We start from the raw sequence: 26,472 nt of genomic DNA, 5'->3' as shown, positions 1-26,472 counted from the left end.
ATCCTCCAAGTCAAGATCTGGGCCTCTTATAAGAGACCTGCAATGCTTTTTGAACTATCCAGTACAAAAAAAAAAAGACAGAAAGAAAGAAAGAAAGAAAGAAAGAAAGAAAGAAAGAAAGAAAAAGGCAAACAATTCCTGGCACTAACCCCAAACTTTGGAAAAATCGAGACCCTCCAGTGTCATGAACTTAGTTTCAAAGAAGACTCTACAGACTTCTAAGTCGTTGAGCAGGTAACCGCTGCAGACGCGAGCTCTCAATCTCCGTTGCTTAGCCGTCACAGGTCACTCCTTCAGGCGCGACGCCTCCATAGGGGACAGGAACCACCTCTCCCGGGCACTGCTCCAGCCTCACAGTGGACACCTTCTTAGCGGCAACTTCTTGGGGGAAAAGGCACAGGGTTTGGGAAGATTTAAAATAAAGACAAGAAATCAGTGCACGTATCTTTTAGAAATAATTCCTCAATGTTTAACTTAGCAAACATTTTATTTTTTTTATTTTTTATTTTTTAGAGTTTTAAAAATTTTTTTATTTATGTGACAGAGAGAGATCACAAGTAGGCAGAGAGGCAGGCAGAGAGAGAGGTGGAAGCAGGCTCCTTGCTGAGCAGAGAGCCCGATGTGGGCCTCGATCCCAGGACCCTGAGATCATGACCTGAGCTAAAGGCAGAGGCTTTAACCCACTGAGCCACCCAGGCCCACCATAGCAAACATCTTAGACAATGATTTTTTTTCCCCATTTACAAGACATTTGTATAAATATTCGGACGGCACCTGTGAGCTCCAGGGGATTCTAAACCTCGGCCCTCTATACTTTTAAATTTGGATGATTCTCCGCTGGGGGCTGTCCCATGTGTTGTGCAGTGTTCAGAGCAGACCTGGTCTCTGCCCACTGGATGCCAAAATGTTCCTCCTCACTTGTGACAACCAAGAATGTTTCCAGGCACTGCTGCATGTTTGCTGGGAAGCAGGCTCGCCCCGGCTGAGAACCGGGGCTCTCTGCTGAATGCAGGTCCCATAGAGCTCTACAGTGGCCGAGCCGCTCACCTGTCTTGTTTCGAAGCTCAGGGAATGATGCCACCGGAATGAGAAAAGCCAGCTGCTCACGGGGCGTTTGTCCCTGCTCCCGGCGAACCCACAGAGTCGGCTCGGGGTCACACATGGTGCTGGGCCCCCACCACGGGCCATGGCGGGATCCGTAACCATCCCCTCCCACCCTCCAGCAGATTCTTGTCGGCACAACTTTGGAACTTAAAAATAGATGGCTGTAAATCTGATTATAGTCGTCCCTCTACCCAGTTCCCAAATGACTCTCGAGAACACCCAAGGAACGTCACTGGCTGCCCATGAGAAGGGCCGATACAGAACCCGCGCTCACCAGGGCTTCACCTGTTGGTTCAAGGTTGTCTGAAGGTGGGTTTGCTTGTGGTTTCCTGAAGCATTCTGGGAGGGGGGAGGCGGGGAGAGCACTCAGACCGGGTCTTGCATACTCAAAGGAACTTGGACTTGTACAGACCTACCCCGAAAGGCCGGGTGACCTACAGCTGACCCACCAGCACGGCAAAGCAGAAGCCAGACCACCACCCAGATACAACAGGTTAAAACCCCTGGAATGCAAATCAAGTATTTTTTGCTACTATAAACCGGGTTACTTGTTTCCATTCATCCTTTGCTTAGGGAGCTGACCATCCAAAATACGAGACATGTTTTAATATGCCCATTTTTATCACTGTCCCTTTTTAAACCTATGGGGGCCTTCCCATTTCTGCCCTTCTGGAAGGCGAGCATCCAGGGCGGGCCCTTCTGGAAGGCGAGCGTCCAGTGCTCCGCATGCCCTTCACAACCAGGTCGGGGCGATGCTCCTGTTTCAAATGCCAGCATAAGGCCCAGCAGGAGAGGCTGTCGGTGCGGACCCACTTCGCATCCCTCTGATCTTGTTCTCATTTAGTTCAGGGTCAGCGTCCAGGAAGCTCAGCGTTGACGCGGGCAAGGTGCTGCCACCCAGCCACAAAGGCCACGGCCAGCGTGGAAGCAGGTGCACTTGAACTCTGCTTCACGGCCAACAGTCACCAACCAAGGGTGACATTTTCAAAGACCCTTCCGTCCCCAGTCATTTGGTCTTCTGGTGAAGAGAGAAGTTGGCCAAAGGTTTTTAGAGGCTTGAATAGATGATCCAAAGAAAATACTGCATTTAGGTGCCAAGAGAGCCAGCAGGTGTCTAGCCAAGAAGTCACACATTTATATGGATGATCTGGGGTCCAACGCAGAGTGTGGATCCCGGAAACCTGGCCCCTGGATCTGTTTAAAGTGGTCCAAAGATTTGAGTTGGGTCTCTTTTCCGGTAAGGGCTGGGTTCGGTATCTGCCTGTTTGGTTAAGTGGGCGTGAGTGAGCCCTGCCAATGCCTGGCCTGGTGTGGGCTCACGGGCCAGGCTGCCTTAGGGGAGCTCGGCACAGGCGAGAGCTGGCGCTTGGTAAACAATCAGACAGACGTGACGCTGAGTACCAGGTGGGGATGTGCATAGCAGGGCACGTCCTGGGCTGTACGTGGGGTGGGGCTGACCTGGTCGGGGTCAGAACCGAGATCTCCGGGATCCAAAGGTGAGATCTTGGGGATCCATGGGGGGAGTCAGCAGGAATTCCAGGCAAAGGAAAGGGGAAGTCTGGCCTGGTTGGAATTGGGGGAGCAGTTTGGTTGGGGGCCCTAGATGGTGGGAGTGGCGAGCCAGGCCCAGAGTCCTGGTCTTCAGAACGCTGAGTGCACAGGGAAGGGGTTGATGTGGTTGATGATGGGTAGCAGGGACAGAGGGGAGAGTCACTGAGATGGGGTCCCAGACATCTTGGGGAGACAGGGTGGACCTGGTCCCACGTCTGTGGCCTTGAGAAGTGGGCGAGGGCACTGCCAGTGTGTCGCGGCCTCAAACACCAGCACAGATCAGGGTGGCAGGAGAGAACGAGGCTGAGGGTGTGAGGGACAGCGACCCCGTTGGAGACCACAGAGAGGGGATGCTCGCCAGGCAACGGAATATTTGCTCCCGGCCTGGGGAGGCGGCACAGGGGCTGCCGCGGGAGAGGGTGAGGGTTGTGCGCACAGATGGGGGGGGGCACAGGTGCAGACACGGGTGCAGGTGCGGACACGGGTGCAGGTGCGGGGACACGGGCACAGGTGCGGACACGGGCGCAGGTGCAGACACGGGCGCAGGTGCGGGGACACGGGCGCAGGTGCGGACACAGGCGCAGGTGCGGGGACACGGGCACAGGTGCGGACACGGGCGCAGGTGCAGACACGGGCGCAGGTGCGGACACGAGCGCAGGTGGGGAAGTGATGGAGGCATGGCGGTGATGCAGCTGTGGACGCGAGGCAAGGTGGGAGCAGGGGCGGGCAGGAGGGGAAGTGGAGGTGGCTGGGGGAGCCGGAACACACCAGGAGGACGAAGGCATGTGGAGCGAGCAGGAGGGACCGGGTCAAGAAGACGGTGACCCTTCAGTGGTGCCCCAGCTGCAGAGCAGGGAGAGGCCAGTGGGATGTGGTAACAGGGAGCCTCAGGGGACCTCTGTGGTGTGAGGGGCAGATGCAGGGGCCCAGGAGGGGCAGGAGTGAGCCTGCCGTGAACGTGATGGGAGTTTCATGGGCCAGGGAGGGTGGGCGTCGTGCGGGGGTTCATTTTTCCTTAGGACACCTGAGTGTGCGCAAGACCGGCAGGTGGGGGCAGGCTGGGTGCGAGTGACAGGCTGGCGGGAGGGGGAGGGGACGTGAGGAGGTAGAACAGGGAGGCGGGTGGCAGGCAGAGTCCCCATGGGGGCTCAGATCTCAGATGGGGGCGGGGGGGTGGGGTGGGGGACTCCTCAGGAAAACCATGGAAAGTGGTGTTTTATGACATCGTCAGTGAAAAGACAAGTCTGGTCCAGACTGGCTCCGTCATTTTTATATCCGTCCTGGGGCGCTCATCTCTCTTCCGAGTGTACCCTGCAAGCACAGTGGGCCGGCCTGTGCCTGCGGACGGAGAAGCCGGGGAGCTGCGGGAGGACGGCCGGAACCTGGGTCCCAGCTCTGTCCTGGGTGGCAAGACGCGGGAATGTGGAGGAAGGTCTGAACAGCCCGTAGTGCCCCGTCCGGAAGAACTCCAGTCCGACCACCTGCCTGCCAAGCACGGGGACTGGTCAGTGCGAGCAGATCTCAGATACCCCGTGGGATATACTCACCCTAAACAAGTATCCGTTGCTCATCCGAAATTCAGAGTTAGCTGGGCAGCCCCGATCTTATCTGGCAGCTCAGAAGCAGGAATAGGCCGTCTGCTACCCAGAGGAACATTCGCCGTCAAGGATGGGGGCTGGGATCCAGACATAGGGGATTTAGGAATGAGGGTTTTGGCCGAACATTTTCCCTTCGTTTTCGCCGTATGGTCGTGTGGTTTCCAGCCATGCCCCTCAGTTTAAAGACTCTCGAAGGACGGGAATGGAGAATGTAAGAGATTGCATCTGTAAGAGTTAGGTCTGTCCCCTCGTGGAACAGAACCTTTCACAGGGAAGATGGGACACAGGCCCTTTTTGCTCTAACCTGGGAACCCACGTCTGCTCCCCTGAGGCCAGCGATAAAGACTGTGATGCCCACAGTGGCCCCAAAGGACAGAGGTCCCCATCCTAACCCCCCCAAACCTGTGACCATAACCTCATGTGAAACAAAGGTCTGTGACGATCTAATTAGGTTAAGGGTCTCAAGATGAGATCATCCCAGATTTTCAGGCACTATATCCAGGGACAAGCGTCCCTGGAAAGAAGAGGAGAGACAGAGAGGGAGGAAGGCTGGAGTGAGGTGTCCACAAGCGAAGAGAAGCCTGGAGCCACCAGCAGGAAGAGGCAGGAGAGCATGTCTCCAGAACCTTCAGAGGGAGCACAAGCTCTTTTGACACCTTGAGTTAGGACTTCTGGGCCCCAGATCTAAGAGAGAGTGAGCCTCCGTTGATCTAAAGCCACTCAGTTTGTGGCTACCGCCACAGCAGCCCCAGGACCTTTACACGGCACCTGTCAGGTTCAGGCAACAGCCCGCTGCCTTGAGAGGGCGCAGCCTTCCGCCTCCTGAGCCAGTCCCGCCAGGAGCCCCCGTGACGGGTGTGTGGGACCCACCAGGGGGCGCTCTGCAGCTCAAACAGGTGCAGAAGCCACTCCGCCCACTGGGCCAGGGACCACTCCCACCCCTGGCGGGGAGGGGTGCGAAACGGATCTCAAAACCTGCCTGAGGTGGTGGGGGAGGCCACAGAGTGGGCCCAGCACACACTGGTGCGTCCCCTGCACGGTAACACTCAGCGCCCAGGCCGTGATCCCAAGAAAATCACTCTCAGGTTAGAACCGAGGTTGTTGAAAAAGAGTTACCGTCTTCCTGGATGGCCTCTTTTCGGACGGCCAGCTTCCTCTTGGTTCTTCTCACTTTCCCAGAGGCAGCCGCCTTTCCTGGCCCCGCGCCACACTTCACCGAGTGTCTCTGCATGTTACTCTGTTGGAGGAATGACACGGGGCACACAGCGGGTCAGCAGCACGGACAGAATGCCATTTAGAATCCCACGGGTAAAGTCCCAGCCACTGGAAAGCAGGGAAACGTGCGCCAGGTATATTCTTTTTCTTTCTTTTCTTTCTTTCTTTCTTGATATTTATTTAATTTAAATTGAGAGAGTGAGCAAGTGCGTGCGAGTGGGAAGAGGAGCAGAGAGAGGGACAAGCAGACACGACACGGGACTCAATCCCATGACCCTGGGATCACACGACCTGAGCCAAAATCAGGAGTGGGAAGCTTAACTGACTGAGCCACCAGGTGCCCAATGCCTGGTCTATTCTTGTACGAAAAAGGTGGCTTTTAAAAAAAGGGACCCCTCTGTTGCATTTAGATCTAGCCAAAAGTGAGCTTATTTAATATACATATATTTATAAAATCTGTATATTTATAAGTATATATAGAAGTCCATGAGAAGACATTTATTTTTCTGGAATCTGTCTACTCTCCCAAGCGAGGCTTGATGTGGAACCAGAAACTGAACAGACTGTCAGTTTTAAGAAAATCCATCACACACCATGTGAGTGTCACTGCCCTGCCAGGCTTTCTCCCGACCTACCGTGCGCGGAGTTTCTGAACGTACACACAACCCTCAGAATGAAGAGGGAAGTCACAGGTTTCCCGGTCAAACTATGAACGGTGCATTCTCACACAGGAACACCCACGACGACGTAAGCTAGAAATCTTTCACTGTTTGGGAAGTTCACATGGAAAGTGAGATCCTGGTGACAGGGCGGTCCACTTGCCGGTGAAACAACACCTCCCACCTAACTCCCCCCTCCCCCGGCTTCAGCGTGGTGCTCTGCCGGACTGTCCTGGTTTTTATGGGTAGAAAGGGAAGGATTCATGCGCAAGCGGAGAGGGATGGTACGGGTTATTGAAACTTCTTCCATTTTGGGTTGGGAGACGGTGGCCCAAGAGTCAAATCCAGTCGGCCAGCTGTTTTTGAAAACAAGTTTTCTGGGGGTGCCTGAGTGGCTCAGTGCGTTAAGTGTCGCCTTTGGCTCAGGTCATGATCCTGAGGTCCTGGGATCAAGTCCCGAATCGGGCTCCCTGCTCAGCGGGGAGCCTGCTTCTCCCTCTGCCTCTGCTGCTCCCCCTGCTTATGCTCTCTCTCTCACTCTCTTGCTCTCAGATAAATAAATAAAAGATATATATATGAAATTTTCTGGAACACTGCCATGTCTATTCGTTTATGAATTGTCCGTCTGTGGACGCTTTTCTGTTACAGTGGTAGCTGGGTCAGAAACCCGTTTGCGAAGCTGAAAACATTACTTCCTGGCCCCTACAGGAGAAAGTTTGCCAGTCCCTGACTTAGATGCTGATTCTGCACAAACGAAGCCTTCTGGGACCAAGGATTCTGTGGAGGATATGACGATCGCAGTGTCCTCTTCCCCAGCAAAGCCCATACTTGTGCCCACAAACACACAGTCTCCCTCCCAATTCACGAACCTCATGGCTGGTGGCTCTGGATGTCGGCTTTGGAGTAATGAACAACCAAAACCACACCCAGCCTCTACAAGGTAAGTGTGCTAAGATACTAAATAAACCGAGAGGACAACGAGGTTATTTAGGACTCGGGGCAGAGTGACAGGACAGACGGCCGTGTCAGCAGACTGTTTCTCAAGAGAGGAGGGACCCGCCATTCGGAGTCCAGAGCTGGGGTCCTCACTGGGGAGGAAGGACGCCCACAGCCCTACGACATATTCTGGTGTGGAAACCGCTGTGTGATGAGGAGTGGCAGCTGGTGAACGATGTACTTGCTAAAAATTAAATTGGATTCAAGTATCCAGATATGCACATATTTCTTTATTTTTAAAGACCTCATGTTTTAGGACAGTTTTAGGTTCAGAGCGTAACTGAGAGGGAGACATAATAAAATTTCCCTTATGCTCCCTGCCCCCCCACGCACACAGCCTCCCCCACGATCCGCGCCCCCACCAGAATGGGGGTTACTTTTGTTCCAACCGATGAACCTACATGCACCCTTCACAATCACCCAAAGCCCGTGGTTTACATCGGGTTTCACACTCGGTGTCGTTCGTTCCGTGGGTGTGGAAGATGTCCGACGACCGTGTCCGTCATTCCGCACCCATGGATTAGCTTTGCTGCCCTCAGACTCCCCTGTGTTCCACCGGCTCATCCCTTCCTCCCAACCCGTGGGAACCACCGTCTTGTTACTGTGTCCGTTGTTCTGCCTTTTCCAGAATGCCCTATGGTCGGAGCCGTAGAGTGCGAGCCCTTTCCCCTTAGTAGTAAGCGTTTAAGGTTTCTCCGTGTCTGCATGGCTTGATGGCTCATTTCTTTGCAGCCCTGAATTCTCTTCCATTGTCTGGATGGACCCTTTTATCCACTCACCTGCTGAAGAACGTCCTGGTTGCTTCCAGCTTTGGGCGATTACGAATAAAGCAGCTATAGACATCCGGGAACAAGTTTTTATGTAGATGTAAGTTTTCTACTCCCTTGGGTGAACAGGAGTGTGACTGCTGCACGGTATGGTAAGAGTTCGTTAAATTTAGAAGAAATCACCAAACTGTCTTCCAACATGGCTGCGCCATTTTGCACGCCCACCGGCAAGGCCCACGCGCACCTGCTGCTCCCCGTCCAGGCCAGTGGCTGGTGTCCTCAGCGCTCTGGATTTGGGCCATTTTTGATAGGTGTGTGGTGGGGTCTTGTTTTATGTGCATTTCCGGATGACGTATGACATGGAGCACGTCTCATGCACTTACTTCACACCCATACACCTTTGGCGAAGCGTCTGTAAAAGTACTTGCCCATTTTCTAATCAGGTTGTGTGTTTTCTTAGGGTTGTGCTTTAAGAGTTCTTTGTGCATTCTGGATCCCCGTCCTGTATCAGATGTGAGTTCTGCACATCTTTCCTCCCTGCCTGGAGCTGGTCTTCTTAAGTCAGAGGTCGTGCATCTTAGCGAAGGCCGGCTTCCGCAAGATTTCTGTCCTGGGTGGCACCTTTGGTGTCGTCTCTGAAAAGTCCCCGCCCTTCCCTCGATTTTCTCTTGTTATCTTCAGGAGTTTTATAGTTTTGCATTTGACATTTCGGTCTGTGATCCATTCTGAATTAAATTTAGGGAAGGGTGTCAGGTCTCTTTCTGGATTTTTTCCCATGCGGATTCGAGTTCTTCCTGCACCATCCACTGAAAAGACGGTATTTTCTCCACAGCGCTGTCTTTGCTCCTTTGTTGGAGATCAGCGGACAGGAGGTGTGGGTCTGTGTCTGGGCTCTCTGTGCCACGGACGTGTGTGTCTGTTCTATCACCAGCCCACAGTGCCGCGATCACTCCAGCTTCACGGTGATCTCGAAGGCGGGCAGATCTGTCTGCAGCTTTGTTCTCCGGTCCTGTGTCGGCGATGATCGTTTTTTTGTTTCCCCACGTAACTCTAAAACCATTCTGTCGGTATTGGCAAAATAATGTGCTGGGATTTTTTTTTTTTTTTTTTTAGATTTACTTATTTTGGGAGGGCACAGGAGGGGTGCGGGGGGGAGACTCTCAAGCAGGCTCCCCGCTGAGCACGGACTCCTGCGACCCTGAGATCACGACCCGAGCCGACATCAAGAGCCGCTCACCCGAATGAGCCACTGGGCGTCCCTAATGCGCGGGGGTTTTGAAAGGAATGAATCTGTAGATCAAGTTCTAAAGGACCGACACTTCGACATTGTTTTCTTATCCATAAACACGGCCCGTTTTTCTCCATTTATAAGGTCTTCCTTTGATCTCATTCATCAGAGCATTTTCTTTTCCATTGTAGCAATTCTTCGTGGTTCTTTCATAGAATTTCTCTCTCTCTGCTCACCTCTCGTTGCTCGCCCGGTCTCCTGTGCCGTCGACTTTATCCATGAGCGCCCTCAGCATGTTGATCAGGGCTGTTTTAAATTCCGGGTGGTTCCGACGCCCCTGCCATGCCTGGTTTCGCTGTTCTGTCTCTCCAGATTGTGACTTTTCTTTTGGGCTGCCTTGTAATGCTTTCCTGATAGCTGGACTTGACGCCCTGGGGAAAGGAGCTGCTGTAAACAGGGCTCTGGTAAGCGGAGGGGAGGTGGGGGGAGGGGGCGTGTTCTGTAGCCCGTGAGCTGGTCTCACTGTGTCCGTGAACCGGGCCTCTGGACCGTGAACCTCACAAGAGTTTCTTGGCTTTATTTTCCACCTCAGGTGCGACCTGATGGCTCTTGTGGGCTGGAGTCGGGATCTCCCTTCCACCGGGGCACTTAGCTCTGATGATATCCCATCGGGTTAGGCTCTGGTGAGCTGGTTTCCCCAGAGAGAGACCTTGGTAAGGGGAACAGAATGTTCTGGGGTGATTCAGATCCCTTCTTCCCCTTCCTCCTGCTGGAAGGAAGCAGAAAAGGATTCTTTTTCTGATGTTCACTGTGGGATCCTGGTCAGGCTCCTGGTGGTAAGACTCGCAGGACTATGGGGCCCCTGTGAGCGGGGCTGCAGTTTCTAACACTCAGGTGGTCCCCCCGAACCTCCAGCAAGTCCTCAATTACCGTTCAGGTCTGCCCGCTCCTGCACTGGTTCCCGTGGAGGCCTCTGCCCGCGAGTCTCCCCTCTGGGCGGCCTCGACTGTGTTCACCTGTCCGTCTCCATTCTCCGGGCCAGCGCTTGGCCCCGTGTCCTCCCCTCTCCTACAGATCCTACAAGAGTTGATTTTTCAATCTATTCAGGTGCTTACTTGTTGTCAGGACAGAGTGGGAACTTCCAAATGGAACCAAAAATGGATTAATTTTTTTAACAGTTTTGAGATTTAATTCATATACTGTACAAGTCATCTACTTAAATTGTGTAACTCAGTGGTTTATTCCTAGTGTCGTAAAACCGTCACTACCATCAATCTGAGAACATTTCTGAAAGAAACCCTAAGCCCTTAGGGGTCACTCTCCATGTTCCCTCCCCCAGCCCCTGGCAACCACTAAAGCTATTTTCTGTCTCTGAATATTCTCGACGTTTCCTAGAAAGGGAATCATAGAATATATGGCTTCTTTTAAGGTTCACCACGTTGTCACGTGCATACATACCTCATTCCTTTTCATGGCTGTGTAATATTCCGCTGTGTGCATGTACAGTGTTCTGTCCACTCATCAGTTGATGCACATGCCAGTAGTTTCCACTTTTTGGGGTTGTTTGTGAATGATACAGCTATGAATTTTGTGTACAAGTCTCTGTGTGGTCCTGTGTTTTCAGTTCTTTTGAGCATACGCTTAGGAGTGGAACGGCTGAATCGTATGCTAACTCTATGTTTCACTTTTTGGGAAACGGCAACTGTCTTCCAAGGTGGCATCACCATTTTCAAATCCCACCAGGGCTATAAGAGGGATCCGATTTTTTCACATCTTTTGTCCTCTGTCTCCTTTGACTGTAGCCCCCTCAAGGCCGGCCGTAGGTGTTCCCACTGTGATTATGCTCTGCATTTCCCGAGCAACGAACAGCGCTAAGCATCATTTCACGCACTCACGGGCCATTTGTAGGTCTTGTTTGAAGAAATGTCTGTTTAGACCCTTTGCTCATTTTTCACTGGGTATTTGTCTCTTCACCTTTAAGCTGCAAGAGGTCTTACATGTAGGCACACCTCAGTTTACCGTACGCTGCTTTACTGCCCTTTTAGGAACTGCATTTTTTTATAAGTGGAAACTCTGTAGCAGTCTTGCACCGAACAAGTTTACTGACAGCGTTTACACTTTGGTGATTCTCATGATATTTCAAAATTTTCATCGTTATTGTGTTTGTTATGGTGATCTGGGATCAGTGATTATAACTTGCTGAAAGCTCAAAGGATGGTTCGCATTTTTTAGCTGTAAAGTATTTTTAAATTAAGGTCTATGCTTTTTTTAAATTTTTTATTTTTTTATTTTATTTTATTTTTTATAAACATATAATATATTTTTATCCCCAGGGGCACAGGTCTGTGAATCGCCAGGTTTACACACTTCACAGCACTCACCATAGCACATACCAAGTCTATGCTTTTTTTTAGACGTAATGCCATTGCATACTTAACGGACCACAGCATAGCATCAATGTTAACTTTCAAATGCAACGGGAAACCAAACATTCCTTCGGCTCACTTTATCATGACACGTGCTCTACTGTGGAACCGAAGCCTACCCTATCTCCAAGGCACGCCCGTATTCTAGAAGCAAGTCCAAATGCACTTTCTTGAACGCAAGAAGAATTTTCAAAACTTCTGATTGTATGTTCCGAGGAATTCTATGAGGCGGACTCATTCTTTCTCTGTTTCCTGGTTCTTCACACTGAAAGGGGGAATCTTTACAACGCTGACTCTTTACAGTGTTAACTAGGTATGAACGCGGCTGTGTTTGGAGTGTTGCCATTGCTTGTATTAGAAATTTTGAACTTGAGTATTAACGCTCCGGAATTACCCAGAAACACACAAAGGGAAAAAATAAAGCTTTCTCCCCATGAACAGGGTCAACTTCAGATCATTCAGACACTTTTACAGAAGCTAGCCGGGAGCACATACATTGTCTAGGGATCTGGTCCATCATCTGTGCTGGTTTTTCAAAGGTCACAAATTCTTCCATACTCTTCCTTTCAAAAAGGAACCCCATCCTCCACTCTTGAATGTGGGCTGGACTTACTGATTTGTTTCTAATGAATACAGGTGATGGGTCACTTTGAAAACTAGCTGACAAAGGGCCCAGTGGCTTCCCCGTCTCTCTCTCCCCCTTGCTCGGGGTCAGGAGGAACAGCCCAATGGAGAGGTCCATGTGAGGAACTAAGCCTCCTACCAACCGCCATGGGAGGGCGCCATCTTGGAAGTGGAGCCTCCAGGCCCGCTAGGCCTTGGATGACGCGGCCCCCAGTGGACAATAACCAGACTGTAACCTCATGAGAGATGCTGAGCCAGACCCACCCAGCCAAGCCCCTCTCAAATTCCTGCCCCACAGAAAATGTGCAGTAATACGTGTCTGTTGTTTTTTAAGCCACTAAGTTTAGAGATAACTTGTTAGATGATGACAGATAATGAATACAGTGCCTAAAAAATAACATGGAAGACTAAAGGTATTTTTTTTTTTTTAAAGGTATTTCTTAACAGAGTACCAACAACACTTTTGTAAGAATGTCTCTGAGATGTGCTGAAAACTGCATCCTCTCTGAGAAGCAGCCTAAATCTAATTCACAGGAACAATGTTAAAATGTTACGCCAAAAGCAGGCGTCCTTGCAGATCCTGGGGAGTGTGTGAATTCCCTAAAACGATCTGCGGGATTTTCTTAGCAGAACTTTTTTTTTTTTTTTTTTTTCTCGGAAGGGGAGACCACACTTTCATAAGATTTTCAAGAACTCGGTGACTCCGAAAAGCTAAGAACCACTACCCTCTGGCAGGACAGACGCTGCCTTCAGCCCTGGCAAGTTTCTATAATTGGGTTTAAACTCCCCGAGTTTCAGAGCCTGTGAAACAGAGAAACCTCTTCGAGGAGGATTTACTGGGACTTAAGTAAGCTTACCCAGCGGGAGAAGCCTTTGCCACACTTGGGGCATCCGTGAACGGCCGGGATGAAACTGGCATCGTGGTATTTCTTGAAGTGCGCGTTTAGCAACTGCTTCTGCCGGAAACATTTACTGCACGAGAGGCAGGTGAATGGCTTCTCCCCCGTGTGGGTGCGGATGTGAACGGTCATATGACGTTCCTAGGAGGGAAGGCGAGGGAGACAAGCCGCTGAGCGACTCACGTAGATAGTTTCGTCCTTGACATTATTTTATACTTTCCCTCCCTCCCCAGCAAGCAGCGCATGGTGAGGAAAAACGGCAGCGCACACACTGTCAGGGCGGATTCCTAGCGTGGAGCACAGTCTGCCCCACCAGGAACCAAACTTGCCCGCATCCTCACCACCAGGCCGCCAGCGAGCTCCCAGCAGGTCCCACAGCCCCTCGTGGCCTATGGTGGAACGTTCCTTGGGGAGTAAAATGATAATCACTAGGACAAATCTTACTATCTACTGAAAAGCATAAAAGTGATCAAAGCTGTTCTCAGTGAGGCAATAACCAGAAGTTTTAACTAAGATTTACATGAGTATATAACTGGGAGAAGCAGGACACAAATACATATAAAGTCAAACAAAAGTACCCATTTTATTTATTTTATTTAAAATGCGACGGTCTTGCAGAGGAGACACATGCCCACTTCTAGGTTCCTGTTTGAAACTGAACTGTGTTTCTCCAAGGCTCTCTCTTATGAGTACTCTGTTCCCCACAGGCCTTTCCTCGCACCCTCCTTCCCAGACAGCGTGGCCCTGGTGGGACGGAGCGACCCTGTCCCGGGAGGGGGGTGAGAGGAAGGGCGAATGGGGAAGACGGTCCTTTTTGTCAGCCCAGTCCGCTGACCTATCTTATACTTTGAGGGAATCTTTTACCTACGTGAATGATTTTGTAAAATAGTGGACTGACTGGTCATCTGGCAGATCTCAGTTTATTGAGTTATGCAAAGCTTCCAACTGTTGACACATTTCATGAAGCTCTATGAAGAAATGCTTCCTTAAAATTGCTCCAGTCTCGTTAGAAAAGTCTTCAGTGTTAGCAAGCTGTCAAGCTCCATGGGGTGGAAATACAAATTTCTAATTGTGTATTTCCTCTTGACAGCTGAAATCATATCTTTGGCAACACATTTTCCTGGAAGTGACGGACTCGTTTTATTTACTTTCAGAAAAAGGGCAGAGTGTTGCCAAACGTCTGAGACAGAAGAGGCGAGTTTGTTGCTCGTGTTTTCAAGTGGGAACAGTGGTCCAGGGAAGAAGGGGTCCGGGCTAGTTGAGCTAGCAACTCGGACAACCCGCTGGGTGCTTTCCTCCCCGCTGCCGCTGGGTTCCGGGAGACCGCAAAGAGAAAGCATGCACGGGGAGGGAGGAGTGGAGAAGAGAGATTTCTCGAGCAGACGCCTCGCTGAGTGTGGAGCCCGACTTGGGGCTTGATCCCACGACCCTGAGATCATGACCTGAGCTGAAACCAAGAGTCGGACGCCTCACCGACTGAGCCACCCAGGCGCCCCTCTCAACCATACTTTTAAGAACCGTCGCTTTGACATGTTGGCCCACGGCTGCTTTCCGGTTATTCTGAAAGAACAACTGTTCAGTATTTTCGCGGCGACAGAGGACCGCCTGCAATGCTGCCGTCTTGCACACGCCGCGGCCTCCCTCCGCCTCCCTGAACCGCCTGGGACCTCGTACCTGCTCGCAGGCGTAACTGCAGTGTTCACACTTGAACCTCTTCTCATTCTTGTGAGTCTTCTGGTGCTGAATGAGGGCGTAGCGCTCATGGAAGGCCGCGGAGCAGCAGCGACACTTCATCTCTGTGGCCTTGTACGTGTGCAGGTTGCGCAGGTGGACGCCTGAAACAGAAGGGCGGGCGCTGAAACCGTGTGATTTCTGCTGGCTGCTCTCCTGAGCCCTGTGTCGGCGCTTCTCGGTCTCAGCGCTGCGGGCCCCAGAAGCTGGTTTCTTCTCGGGGGAGCTGTCCTGGGCTGTGGGGAGTTCAGCGGCGTCCCTGGTCTCCACCCAGTAGATACCAGCAGCATCCCTTTTCCCCAGTTGTGACAGCCAGAAGGCCTCCAGATACTGCCAACTGTCTCCAGGGGAATGAAATCCTTCCATGCTGAACTCTGCTCAGAAGGCACCTTGTCCTGGCAGGTCCACGGATCACCCCTGCACTAGGCAGGGAGGTCCCGCGGAAGCTGCGGCACAGCGGACCCAACGTGGTCACTGAACCAAGCGCCCTGAGAACCTGATCACGGTGTAGGCGGGTTTTCAGAATAATGTTAAGGCAGTTTTGCATAACAAAGATAGGACCTCTCTAACCTAACTTAAAAAAAAATTGAGATGTTCTGTTACAAGTCGATGCCCTGCTTTCTTCCTCTGTTGTCACCGACCTAGGACGTGCAGTGAGGTCTGATTGGACGTACTTTAGAATAATTTCTACCGAACTGAGTCTCATGCATGGTGGTCTGTGGCCCTTTGGGGGAGAGGCCAAACCCCAACGGACAGCTGGAGGAGGTCCACCCGCGATGTGCTGACCCAGTCACTGGGGAGCCTGACCTCCCCGGCGGGGGCAGGCAGGAAGACTTCCGGAGTTCGCAAAGCATCTCACCGGGTCGGGAGGGGCCCCCTACCGAGAGGAGGCGTAACCTACATCATTTTGTCGTGCTGGGAACAGATGTGTAGCCCTTGTGCCCTAAAAAGTCCTACTAGGCTGTGTTTTATGGCATGCCAGTAACTATACTAACGTTGACAGAATGTTCCAGATTAAAAAAAAAAAAAAAAGGTTAAGTGTCCAAAAAACCACCCTCACTCTTCCAGAAATGTTCTCAAACTGTGCACCTCATCTCCAGACGTTCTCCGGGTGAATCCGTGACTTGTACTTGTGCTAACACGTTCTGAGTATCACGGTGTTACACGCTTTGGCAAGAGAAGTGAGATCAGGGAAAGCGGGAAGCCCAGGATTCCCGGAACAAAGGGGAAAGGCTCATCACTCACCGTCGCTGCCCTGCTAAGTCCTGCCCAGTTTTCCATGGGGGCAGGATCAAACCCCGACTCCTAAATCTGGCATTCAGCGTCTCTCACGGTGCGTCCCTTTCTCGCTCCGTGCTGTCTCGTGCCATGAAGAGGGCATCCCATGTCACGACAAGGATGTCGGGGCACAGGCTGGCCCCTTTTACTGAAGTGAGTCCCCTAAGGGGAGGGCTGTTTGGGTTCTCCCTTTCACAACCTCAGCTCCCGGAACGTTTTAGGATCACAGGAGGGGTCTAAGAAAGGTCCGCACAGTATCACTGATGAGAACTTTAAAAGTCAGGCCACCTCTGGACACCCGGGCCCCTCCTAGCTCAGGGGACCGTGGGGCAGTTCACGCTGTGTCTCTAAGCCCCTCCATCATCGAAGCCCCTCCACCGGTCTCGAAGACCCTCCACCATCTGTAAAGCCAGGCTCAATGTGGAACAAAACAGTAACAGTGGAAGTCCTTCGAGAGCTAACATACGTGTGACTGACTGCTTAGTAGGTGTACCCGGAAGTGAACGGGTTAGAGCCACGAGACACAAGCCACGAAATCGCACTTCTGCCATGTCGCCACTAGATGGCACCACAGGACCGCTGGGAAAAAACCCTCTTCCACAGCGGGTCCTGCAGACCAGGAGTCTGCCTGTCGTCAGGCCCAGGGCTCCATGGCTTTCCAGGCTGTGCCCCCTAAGAGCCAACCAGTACTGTCCCTAAAGGAAGTTCATGAAGTCAGACACTCACGCAGGTCACTCTTCCTTGCGATGACGGTGGCGCAGTGCGGACACTGGTACTTGGGGACGTTCTCGCTGTGCTTCTGTACGATGTGTATTTTCAAGGTGCCACTCTGGGTGAAGCGAGCGTGGCACACGTGGCATTCGTACGGCTTCTCGCCTGTGACACGGGCGACAAAAGTGACCCTCTGCACAGGGGCTTCGCCTAGGAAGCCGGGATCCCCTCCAGAGGTCCCTGGAGCTGAAAGCCTTTCTTTCATCCCCGAGGCTCCTGTCTCAACCTCTTTCTTGGATATTTAGCCACACGATTGGAGCCCGAACATTATGTCAAGCACAGCTGTGGACAGGGGCTCAGACAGGCGGCTCTCCCGCCATCTGGGAGCTACTGGTCCCCGCCAGCCGCCCGTGCCCATCCTGGTCTACAGAACTGAGACATACATGTAAACACAGTCTTCGTACAAAGAATATACGTAAAGTAAGTGCTACAAATACCACCTAATCCACTAGTCCCGCTTCTGGGTATTTAGTGATTTGGAAAGATACGTGGCCCCCTGGGTTTCCTGCAATGTTACTGACAATAGTTTTGAACTGTTGAAGCTGCCTGCCTATCCGAGAGACGAACGGGTAAAGGAGAAGTGGTGCACATGTATATGTATTTACACATAAAATGGGATACTGCTCAGCCACCAAAAAAGAATGAGATCTGCCATTTGCAATGACACGGGTGGGCCTAGTGGGGGTCACACTAAGTGAAAAATTCAGGCAGAGAAAGACACCGTTGGATTTCTCCTAGACGTGGGCTCTATGGAACAAAACGGACAAAACAGACTCATGGATGCAGAGAACTGGAGGTGGGCATGGAGAGCGGGGTTGAGGGACCGGCCGACAGGGGAAGGGGATTAAGGGGTATGAAATTTCAATTATAAAATAAACAGGTCACAGGGATGTACAGCTCGGCCCGGGGCGTGTGGTCGGCGGTCCCGTATTCACATCGTGCATGTCAGCTTGTGCGGGGGCAGAAGGGGACTTAACGATGAGCATTGAGTAAAGTGTATGACCGGACAGTCCCTCTGTTGTACCCCTGAAACGAGTGTGTGTGTCCACTACGGGCCCATGGAAAATAACTAAAAAGTAAAGTAAGTGCATGAGGAAACCAGCACGCTTTCCGTTCTGCTTAAAACGGGAGGGTCAGTGAAGCAGGGGACGGACATCCTCGACGCAGCCCCGGAGGCAGACACTGGACAACGGTCCGCTTCCCCCCCAACCCCCGCCGTGGGCCCCCCAGGGCGAAGCGCACGCAGAGGGGCCGCGCAACTCCCCAGAAAGGATGGAGACGCCCGCTCTGACATTGCGCCTCCCGCGGGCCACCAGGAACGTTCTGTCCGGGCTCCCGTGCCACGGGGACGCAGGGCCGAACCCGCTCGTGCTACCTGAGTGCGTCCTCATGTGCCTCTTCAACTTGTAGGTGTCCTTGCTGGCGTAGCTGCACAGAAGGCACTGGAAGGGACGCTCCCCCGTGTGCGAGCGGATGTGACGCTTCAGCTTGCTAGCCTGGGAGACAGACGAGGGGGACGGGGCGGTCAACACTTACGCGTCGTGAGCACCTCCCGTGAGTCAGCGTCACAGAAGATCTGGAAATCGCTCCGACCATAACATCAGTGCGGATCGCATGCGCCCACCACGGTGAACCAGTCGTGCCTTTCTTTCCCCCGCTCCGGGGTGATGTTTTCCGTCTGATGTGCACGTCTGAGGTCCTTGGTGGGTGAGGAGCCGTAATTTCGAGAAACTCTCAGACCCACCACACGTTACAAAGGGAAGGCCGAAGTCTGGGGTTTTTGTCTCGGAGGCAGGTTTAGATCCGCGCGCAGAGGCCAGAAGACGAATGTTTGCATAAATAACGCAGGAGCCTTGAAACAGGGTCTTTGATGGACCACAACCTCCCTGTGAAGCATTTCACAGAGACGGGCTGTGTGGGCTCTAAATGGCACACGAGTATTAGTGTTTCTTTAGAAGAAACTTTTTTTTTTTTTTACAAAGATCACAAGTAGGCAGAGAGGGAGGCAGAGAGAGAGGAGGAAGCAGCCTTCCCGCTGAGCCGAGAGCCCGATGCGGGGCTTGATCCCAGGACCCCGAGATCATGACCTAAGCCAAAGAGGCTTTAACCCACTGAGCCACCCAGGCGCCCCAAGAAGAAACTTTTAAGTAAAAGGAAGCATCTTCTAATTTGATTAATTATACATCCCAGGCAATAATAAAAGGTAAACGCATATTCCCTCTGGTTTAATCATTTTTCTTGTCTGTTTGATCACCTCTTAGAACTGTTCTCCTGTACGCCTCACTGCGGGCCCTTATCTGCCTTCAGCAGAACAGGGGGCAATCAGCCACCCCTGGGTGACCGCTGTCAGAGAGCTGGTGTCAGCCCTGCCTGCCTCTCGGGAAAGCTACGCCTGCTCTGGCTCCTGGTATGGGACAAGCATGCATGAGCCTGGAGAACATTTCGAGAACCACAGAAGACTCAGACGGAAAACAAGGTCCGAACGGAGAACTTCAGCTGAGAATTTTAGAAGCAAAGTGGATGTCTTCGAGTATATGAGAAGGCAAAAGAGAAAATTTTAACAGTTATAGCGGGAAAGGTTTGGTCAGTGGAGAGAGCAGCACAGGCAGCTGTGGGCAGAGATGTCCTCCGTGGCCCCCAAGGGAGCAGGGCACGAGGGGCGTTCACAAGCTTTCAGGAGTGCCATAATCTGCCCACAGCTTGGGCACATTCCTGCACGCCCCAGTGTCAAGGGACAGTGCGGGGGGAGCTTAGGTGTCTACAATGCCCCCTCCTTGCAACAGAGCAGCAGGGCAGGGGCAATGGCAGTGGCGAGGGTCCCTTCATTGAGGCCGACCTCTCTTCGGGCTGTGTGTGGACGGCCCACCCCGAGACGGCTCTCTGCCGACACGCAAGCTTGTGCTGAGAACCCGCAGGGCACCAACAAGGGGGCGGTTCGAGTCTCGGAGTCTCGGATGGCTTTGTGCTTTGAAACCTTCACTGCGTGTTTCATACACAGCCACCACTTTTCACTCCGATGACAAATAATTTTTAAAAATAGTAATAGTGGGGAAAAAATGCTTTGAACCAAATCCTGACCCCATCCGTGAGCTTCCCTCACTTACGAAACGGGGTTGCGTCATGTATTAAATCCCAGCCCTCCCCTTTAACTCCGTTCCCCGCAAGTGTGTGATCCGTCCCCAGATGGGCTCGGACCCAGGACCCAGCGTGCACGGAACGGAGAGCCACGCAGCGCTTCACGGTTCCTCGTAGGGAACTGGCTCGGCAAAGTAAGCGTCACAGGCGGCTGTCCTTTCATTTGGAGCATGGCTGAGCCACCGGGAAGGTATAAATAAAACGATCTGGTTGAAAGGACCATAACACACCACGGAGGTTTGAGGAAGGTGGTCTCCCTGTGCCTGAGAGGGGAAATGGGCCACATCTGATTCTTCCCGCAAGTTGCCTCGTATCTGCCCGGGTTCCACTGAGGAAAGGCCCAAAGTTGCAGTGAAAACTCTGATTGGTTCTGTGTTCTGTTAGAGCAAATACCCTTGGATTTCGTAGAACAGAGTAAACGCCATAAAACACCAGATAGGACTTTCTAACACATTTGGGAAACGTTTCTCAAGTACAAGTAATTTCATTTGTAAATTTGTACACTTTTACTGTACTTTTGTTAATCGGTAATCAAAGAAAAGAATTCAATTTTCTTTCTTCCTTTTTTTTTGAGAGAGAGAGATCACGCAGAACTCGCAAGCAGGGGATGGGTGGAAAGGGAGAGGGAGACGGAGAATCTTAAGCAGACTCCACACCCAGCAGGGCTCCATCGCACAACTAAGAGATCGCGACCTGAGCCAAAACCGAGAGCCAGACGCTTGACCTACGGAGGCATCCAGGTGCCCCTCCAACTTTATTACATCCAGAAAATAGAATGAGTATTACTTCCTGCATAGATTTTGTATGAATAATATCTTTAGGGAAACTTACTTTTGTAAGAGAGTCTATTAGCGTGAACTTAACTTTCATGTCCACTTCTTACTAAGAGCACCTTGAAGCTTCAAGTACATGAATGAACTTACTTCCACGCTGGCGTACTTGCACATGGAACATTTGAAGGGCTTCTCGTGAGTGTGTTTGTAGCGTCTGTGTCGGACCAGTTCTCCGCTGGTGACAAATGCCATGTCGCAGTCGCCGCACTTGTAGGGCCTGGTTCCTGCAAAATCCCACAGTTTATCCTATTAAACAAGACGCAACCACACGTTCTCTGAGGAACTTATAACCTATAAATCAGACTCAGTTTCAGAATGCTTTAAAAATTAAGAAGAGGCCCTTTAAATCACAAATACCCCAGACATTTGGGAGAAAAATCTTTGTAACATTTGATGTTTTGAGGCAAAACTGAAGGAAAACTAAACGTTAAGCATGTTATTTTAATATGCCGATAGGTAGATTTCACATTCATACATAAACGTTAACACTTATCCTTGACGGGAAATCTCCTTCTCCTCCGATTTACCTGTGTGGGTATTGACATGATTCCGCAGAAGAGTGACAGTGCGGAAAGCTTTCAGGCAAAGGTGACACATATGCGGCTTTTCAGTGCTGTGGGTTTTCATGTGACGATTAAAACTCGAAATTCTAGAAGAGGTGAACATGCAGCTATCACAGCGGAAGGTTCGCTTTACTTCTGCAAGAAGGAGAAGATAAAGAGTTTATGTATTTGTAGAAATCTTCCTTGAGATGCTCAAATTTCATGGAAACACACTGACGTAACTTGGCACATCCTTTTTTAAGCATCATGGGGTAACTCAACAAAACACATTCCATGCAAATGGCACTCAGAAGACCTGGTACAACTCTAGTAATAGACAAAGCAACCTTAAGACAAAATCTGTTACAAGAGACAAACGAGGATATTATACAACAACAGACTCAATCCATCACAAAGGTGGAACAATAATAAACATATACGTGCCGAATAACACAACCCCAAAATACCTGAGGCAAAAATGGACAGAGCTGAGGGTAGAAAGAAGCACTTCAGTAACGGTGGGAGATTCAACAACAGAGAAAACAATTAGAGTATCAGCAAGGAAACAGAAGATTTAACGCTATCAACCAGACACGACAGACATCTACAGAACACTTGACTCAAGAACAACCCAACGGACATTCTTTGCAGGTACATGCAGAACATTTCTCAGGAAAAACCATGTTTTAGGCCACAGAACAAATACTGATAAATTAAGGGTGCCTGGGTGGCTCAGTCGGTTGCACGTCTGTCTGTCTTTGGCTTGGTCATGGTCTCAGGATCCTGAGATCGACCCTCATGTCGGGATCCTGGGATTGAGCCCCATCTTGGGCTCCCCACTCAGTGGGGAGTCTGTTTCTCCTTCTCCCTGCCCCCTGCTCGTGCACTCTCTCTCTCCCTCAAATGAAATAAAATCTTTTTAAAAAAGTCAATAAATTAAAAAAAGCATAGAAATTGTATGCTTTCTGACCATGATGACCTGAAATCAAGAATCAATAAAAGAAGAAAATTTGGAAAATTCATAAACATGTGGAAATTAAACAACGCACTCACAAGTGACCAGTGGGTCAAAGGGGGAATCACAAAGTCACTGTGGAATACTCAGCCGAATGGAAGAAAAACACCACATACCAAAGCCTACAGAGTGCAGCCAAAGCGGTGCTCAGAGGGAAACTTTTAGCTGTAAACACCTACACTGAAAAAGAAAAAGCATTTCAGAGCAATAACCTAACGTTACACCTGGAGGAACTAGACAAATAAGAGAAATCCAAACCCAAAGCTAGCAGCAGGAAGGAAATCATGAAGATTGGAATGGACATAAATGAGGTAGAAAACAGGAAAACAACAGAACTGATGGCAGCAGAAATGGGTTCATTTAAAAGATCATCACTGACAAATCTTCACCTAGACTTGCAACCAAGAAGCAAAAGAGAAAAGTCAAATAAGCAAAATCAGGAAGGGAAGTAGAGACAGGACTATCAACTGTACACAGGGTAGAGGTTATAAGAGAGTACTTTGAACGACTGTATGCCAACGAACCAGATAACCCAGTGAAATGGAAAATTCCTAGAAACACACAAACTACCGACATTGACTCAAGAAGAAATAGAAAATCTGAATAAATGTTTAGCAAAGAAAAAGATTGAATCATTAATCAGAAAACTACCCACAAAGACATCCCCAGGACCAGAAGTCTTCAATGGAGAATTCTACCAGATGCTTAAAGAATGAACATCAATCCTTTTCAAAGTTCACACACGAAAAAGGAGGGCACTTCCTAATTCATCCCATGAGGACAGTGTTAGATACTGAAGCCAAAGTCAGCAAAGGAAAACTATGGACCAATAAGGCTTATAAATATAAGTGGAAAATTTCCAATAGAATACTAGTAAACCAAACCCAGCAGTTCATTAAAAGGATTATGTACTGAGACCAAGTGAAATTTATCCCAGGAATGGAAGGGCGGTTCAACACAGATAACCCATCAGCACAACACACCATATAAACAAAAAGAAGGGGAAGAAAAACACCATCATCTCAACAGATTCAGAAAAAGCACTTCACAAATTCCAGCGGCTTTCATGATACAAACCCAACAAACTTGAAATAGAAGGTTAATGGGTTGAGTTGCGATCCCCTAGAAGAGACACTGAAATCCTAATGGCAAACATCCGTAACGGTGACCTTACTTGCAAATAGGGTCTCTGCAGGTGTCATCAAGCTTATGATCATATTGGATGAGGGTGGGTATGACTGTGCCCTTAGAAGAAGAGAAGAAACCCAGGGAGAGACACACAGGGGGAGGGAGGATTTTACACGACAACAGAGGCAGAGTCCAGTAACACATCTACGAGCGGAAAAAAAAAAAGGGCCGTGATTGTGACAAGGCCAGAAACTAAAAGAAATCCTGGAAGGCATTCCTTCCTAGAGCCTTCCAACACCATGATCCCGGACTTCCAGCCTTTGAGACCGTGAAGGAACACCTTCTATCCTCTAAGCCATCCGACCCGGGGTGTTTGTGGCAGCGGTGTAAGGAAGCAAAACTGAAAAACGGGCAAAAGATTTCCGTAGACCTTTCTCCAGAGAAAACCCATAATGGCCCAGAAGCACATGAAAATAAAACACCTTGAAGTTAACTTCTCACCGCCTTCCTACGCCATGATTAGCACCAGGGAAACGCAAATCAAAGCCACAATGGGGTGCTCTTTATGGCCATTAGAGCTCTAATTTTTTTTTTTTTAATGGGAAAAAAGTGCTGGCAAGAGTGTAGAGGCCCGGGAACCTCCCGCACTCCTGGGGGGAGTGTAAGTCGGTGCGGCTGCTGGGGGAACCGGGAAGTCCTTAAAAACTGAACAGAGACTGAAACATAGACTGATCACACGACCCTGCAATTCCATTCATTCCTCCGTACACGCCCCAAAGAACAGAAGGACAGTGTGCAAACAACAACGCGTGCGCGCTTGTGCCCAGCAGCACGACTCACGCTGCCTGAGATGCAGACACAGCCCAAATGGTGACGGATGGACGGAAGTGTACACGAAACCCGCGGTGTCCCCACGACCCACGACCACTCAGGGACGAAGGACCGAAGCGCTGGTAACGTTCAGTGAAGAGGTCTGGACACAGAAGACCACGAACTCTGTGTGTCCGAGACCACGTACTGTGTGTGTCGAGTCCGTTTAAACGAAGCGTGCAGAGATGACTGCTAAGTGGGTACGCGTCTCTTACTGTTTTTCTTTAGATTTTATTTGTTGACTTATTTGGGGAGGGCATGAGCAGGCGGGAGGGGCAGAGGCAGAGGGAGAAGCAGACTCCCCACGGAGCAGGGAGCCCGACATGGGGCTCGATCCCAGCACCCCAGGAATCATGACCTGAATCAAAGGCAGACGCTTAACCCACTGAGGCACCCAGGCGTCCCTGCAGCTCGCTTTTCTCTGGGGGACGGAAAGCGACTGGAAGTATTGGGGATGGTTGCACACAATTGTGAGTAGATGAAAAATAAAACAAGCTGGGGATTGGGAATTCGGGGCGATCTCTTGATTTAAATATGCATGAAGGATAATGTAAATGTATATATATTACAGCAAAGATTGCAAACTCAGCTGTCTACTGAAGCCAGAGGCCATGAACCCGAATGAATGACTTGAACCACACGGAGGGAGGAGCAGCAGCGCGACTTTCGAAACAGGAGTCCCCGCCCGGCCCCGGACACCTGTTGCTGGGAGGAAACAGCCACATGTGGCCAGAGATGACTTTGTACAAATGAGCTAGAAACTGAGATTTGGGGGGGTGAGCTCTCTTGCTTTAAATAAGAGAGAAACTAGTATTTTCTAAAAAGCTAAAAAAAGTAATTTTTGAGGGTCGTCACGCTGTGGGCTGCCGCCACACACCCTTAGTTTTAGTATGACTTGAACTAAGCTTCAAGGTCCTTCCTAACGTGTCCTAATCTCCGTCTCGGAGCACCCACGTGGAGCTGCCCACCCTCGCGCTTCTGGAGCTGCCCATGGACCGCTTCCAGCTGCCCGGAGCGGGGATCCCCGGTCCTTACGGTTTCCGAGTCCTCTTCCCTCTCCTCACCTAAACATTCCCTCCCTACAAGATGCCTCCGCGGCCTCCTGGACGTCACTCCTTCTCCTGGCCCCGAGGCCCTTGCCCTCGCCTCCATCAGGCCCACGCCACTCCCCCCCACCCGGGGCTGCAAACTGGGGGCGGATCAGGGACCCCCCTCTCTGTGTCTACACGGAACATCGCAGGAGCGTCTTCACTCTGCTTTGAAAACATTCGTGTCCAAGACGCCAGCTCTTTGGGACTGGATTCACAACATGGAACGTCACTTCAACATTTCTCCCATTTCCTGGCGGCCTGAAAGCAACGAAGTCAACCACAGAAAATCTCAACCACCACCTCGCGCCCCTAAGGAAAAACGGCGGCCCCCTCGTGTCCACCATCTCCTGGGCTACGAACTGGCCTACCCTTTGCCTTTTTTGGTTTTTTTGGCGAGTCGGCTTTGTCAGCGTGTCCTTGACCGGATGCGGGCGTATCTTCCTGTCCTTCCACGTGTAGGTTCGAAATGGTCAGCACGATTTCCTCTCCTCCTTCATCTCCCGGAGTCGCCTCCACCAGGAAGAGCTGCTCCCCCGCCTGGGGCTCGAACCCGCCTTCAGCCAGCAGCCGGTCCTCGTCCTGGCCTTTCTCAAGCTAACAAACGAAAGTGAGCCTTCAGATGCATGCGCTCTCTTAAATGCCATTCGATTCGACTCTTTGCCTCAATGAAACCACAGAATACAGAGAAAAACACAAGAATTAAAGAAGCACAGAAGATCATCTGTGGCCGTCAAAATGCTGACGCTATAGTTCTTAGGCATCCAGGGCTCAGGGATAGAAACAGAACACTGTTTTTTGAAGCCACAACACGCCTTGCAGTGTCCTCCTTGGCGTGACTTTTTAAACTCTTAGAAAAGAGCAGGAGGTCTTCCAGGATTTTCCTGGGGCAGCCTTTTCACTGTGTGTAACTGAAACTGCAGCTTCTAGCTCCCTTGTCCCTACCTGACCATGCACAAAGGGCAACCAAGAAAGTAAGTTCAAGTTGTCTGAGTCCCACCCTCCCCCCCCCCC

General features: G+C 50.8%; 1 protein-coding gene across 1 annotated transcript in view; it reads right to left on the bottom strand.

The window, feature by feature from the left end:
• Window positions 1-271: 271 nt before the first annotated feature.
• LOC111141508 (CCCTC-binding factor like) overlaps window positions 272-26,472 on the bottom strand; it is a 26,856-nt gene continuing 655 nt past the window's right edge. The window contains exons 2-10 of the mRNA XM_022494112.1: window positions 25,830-26,055; window positions 21,343-21,513; window positions 20,906-21,039; window positions 18,223-18,343; window positions 16,803-16,952; window positions 14,742-14,902; window positions 13,026-13,208; window positions 5,370-5,490; window positions 272-381 (exon numbers count right to left, since the gene is read on the bottom strand). Of these exons, the coding sequence (XP_022349820.1) occupies window positions 272-381; window positions 5,370-5,490; window positions 13,026-13,208; window positions 14,742-14,902; window positions 16,803-16,952; window positions 18,223-18,343; window positions 20,906-21,039; window positions 21,343-21,513; window positions 25,830-26,055 (1,377 nt within the window). The remainder of the gene's footprint in view (window positions 382-5,369; window positions 5,491-13,025; window positions 13,209-14,741; window positions 14,903-16,802; window positions 16,953-18,222; window positions 18,344-20,905; window positions 21,040-21,342; window positions 21,514-25,829; window positions 26,056-26,472) is intronic.

Source organism: Enhydra lutris, unplaced genomic scaffold, assembly GCF_002288905.1.
Source record: "Enhydra lutris kenyoni isolate GAN:26980312 unplaced genomic scaffold, ASM228890v2 scaffoldscaffold6, whole genome shotgun sequence".
Classification (NCBI taxonomy): domain Eukaryota; kingdom Metazoa; phylum Chordata; class Mammalia; order Carnivora; family Mustelidae; genus Enhydra; species Enhydra lutris.
The sequence above is the reverse complement of the archived record's forward strand: the minus strand, read 5'-3'. Positions and strand labels throughout refer to the sequence as shown.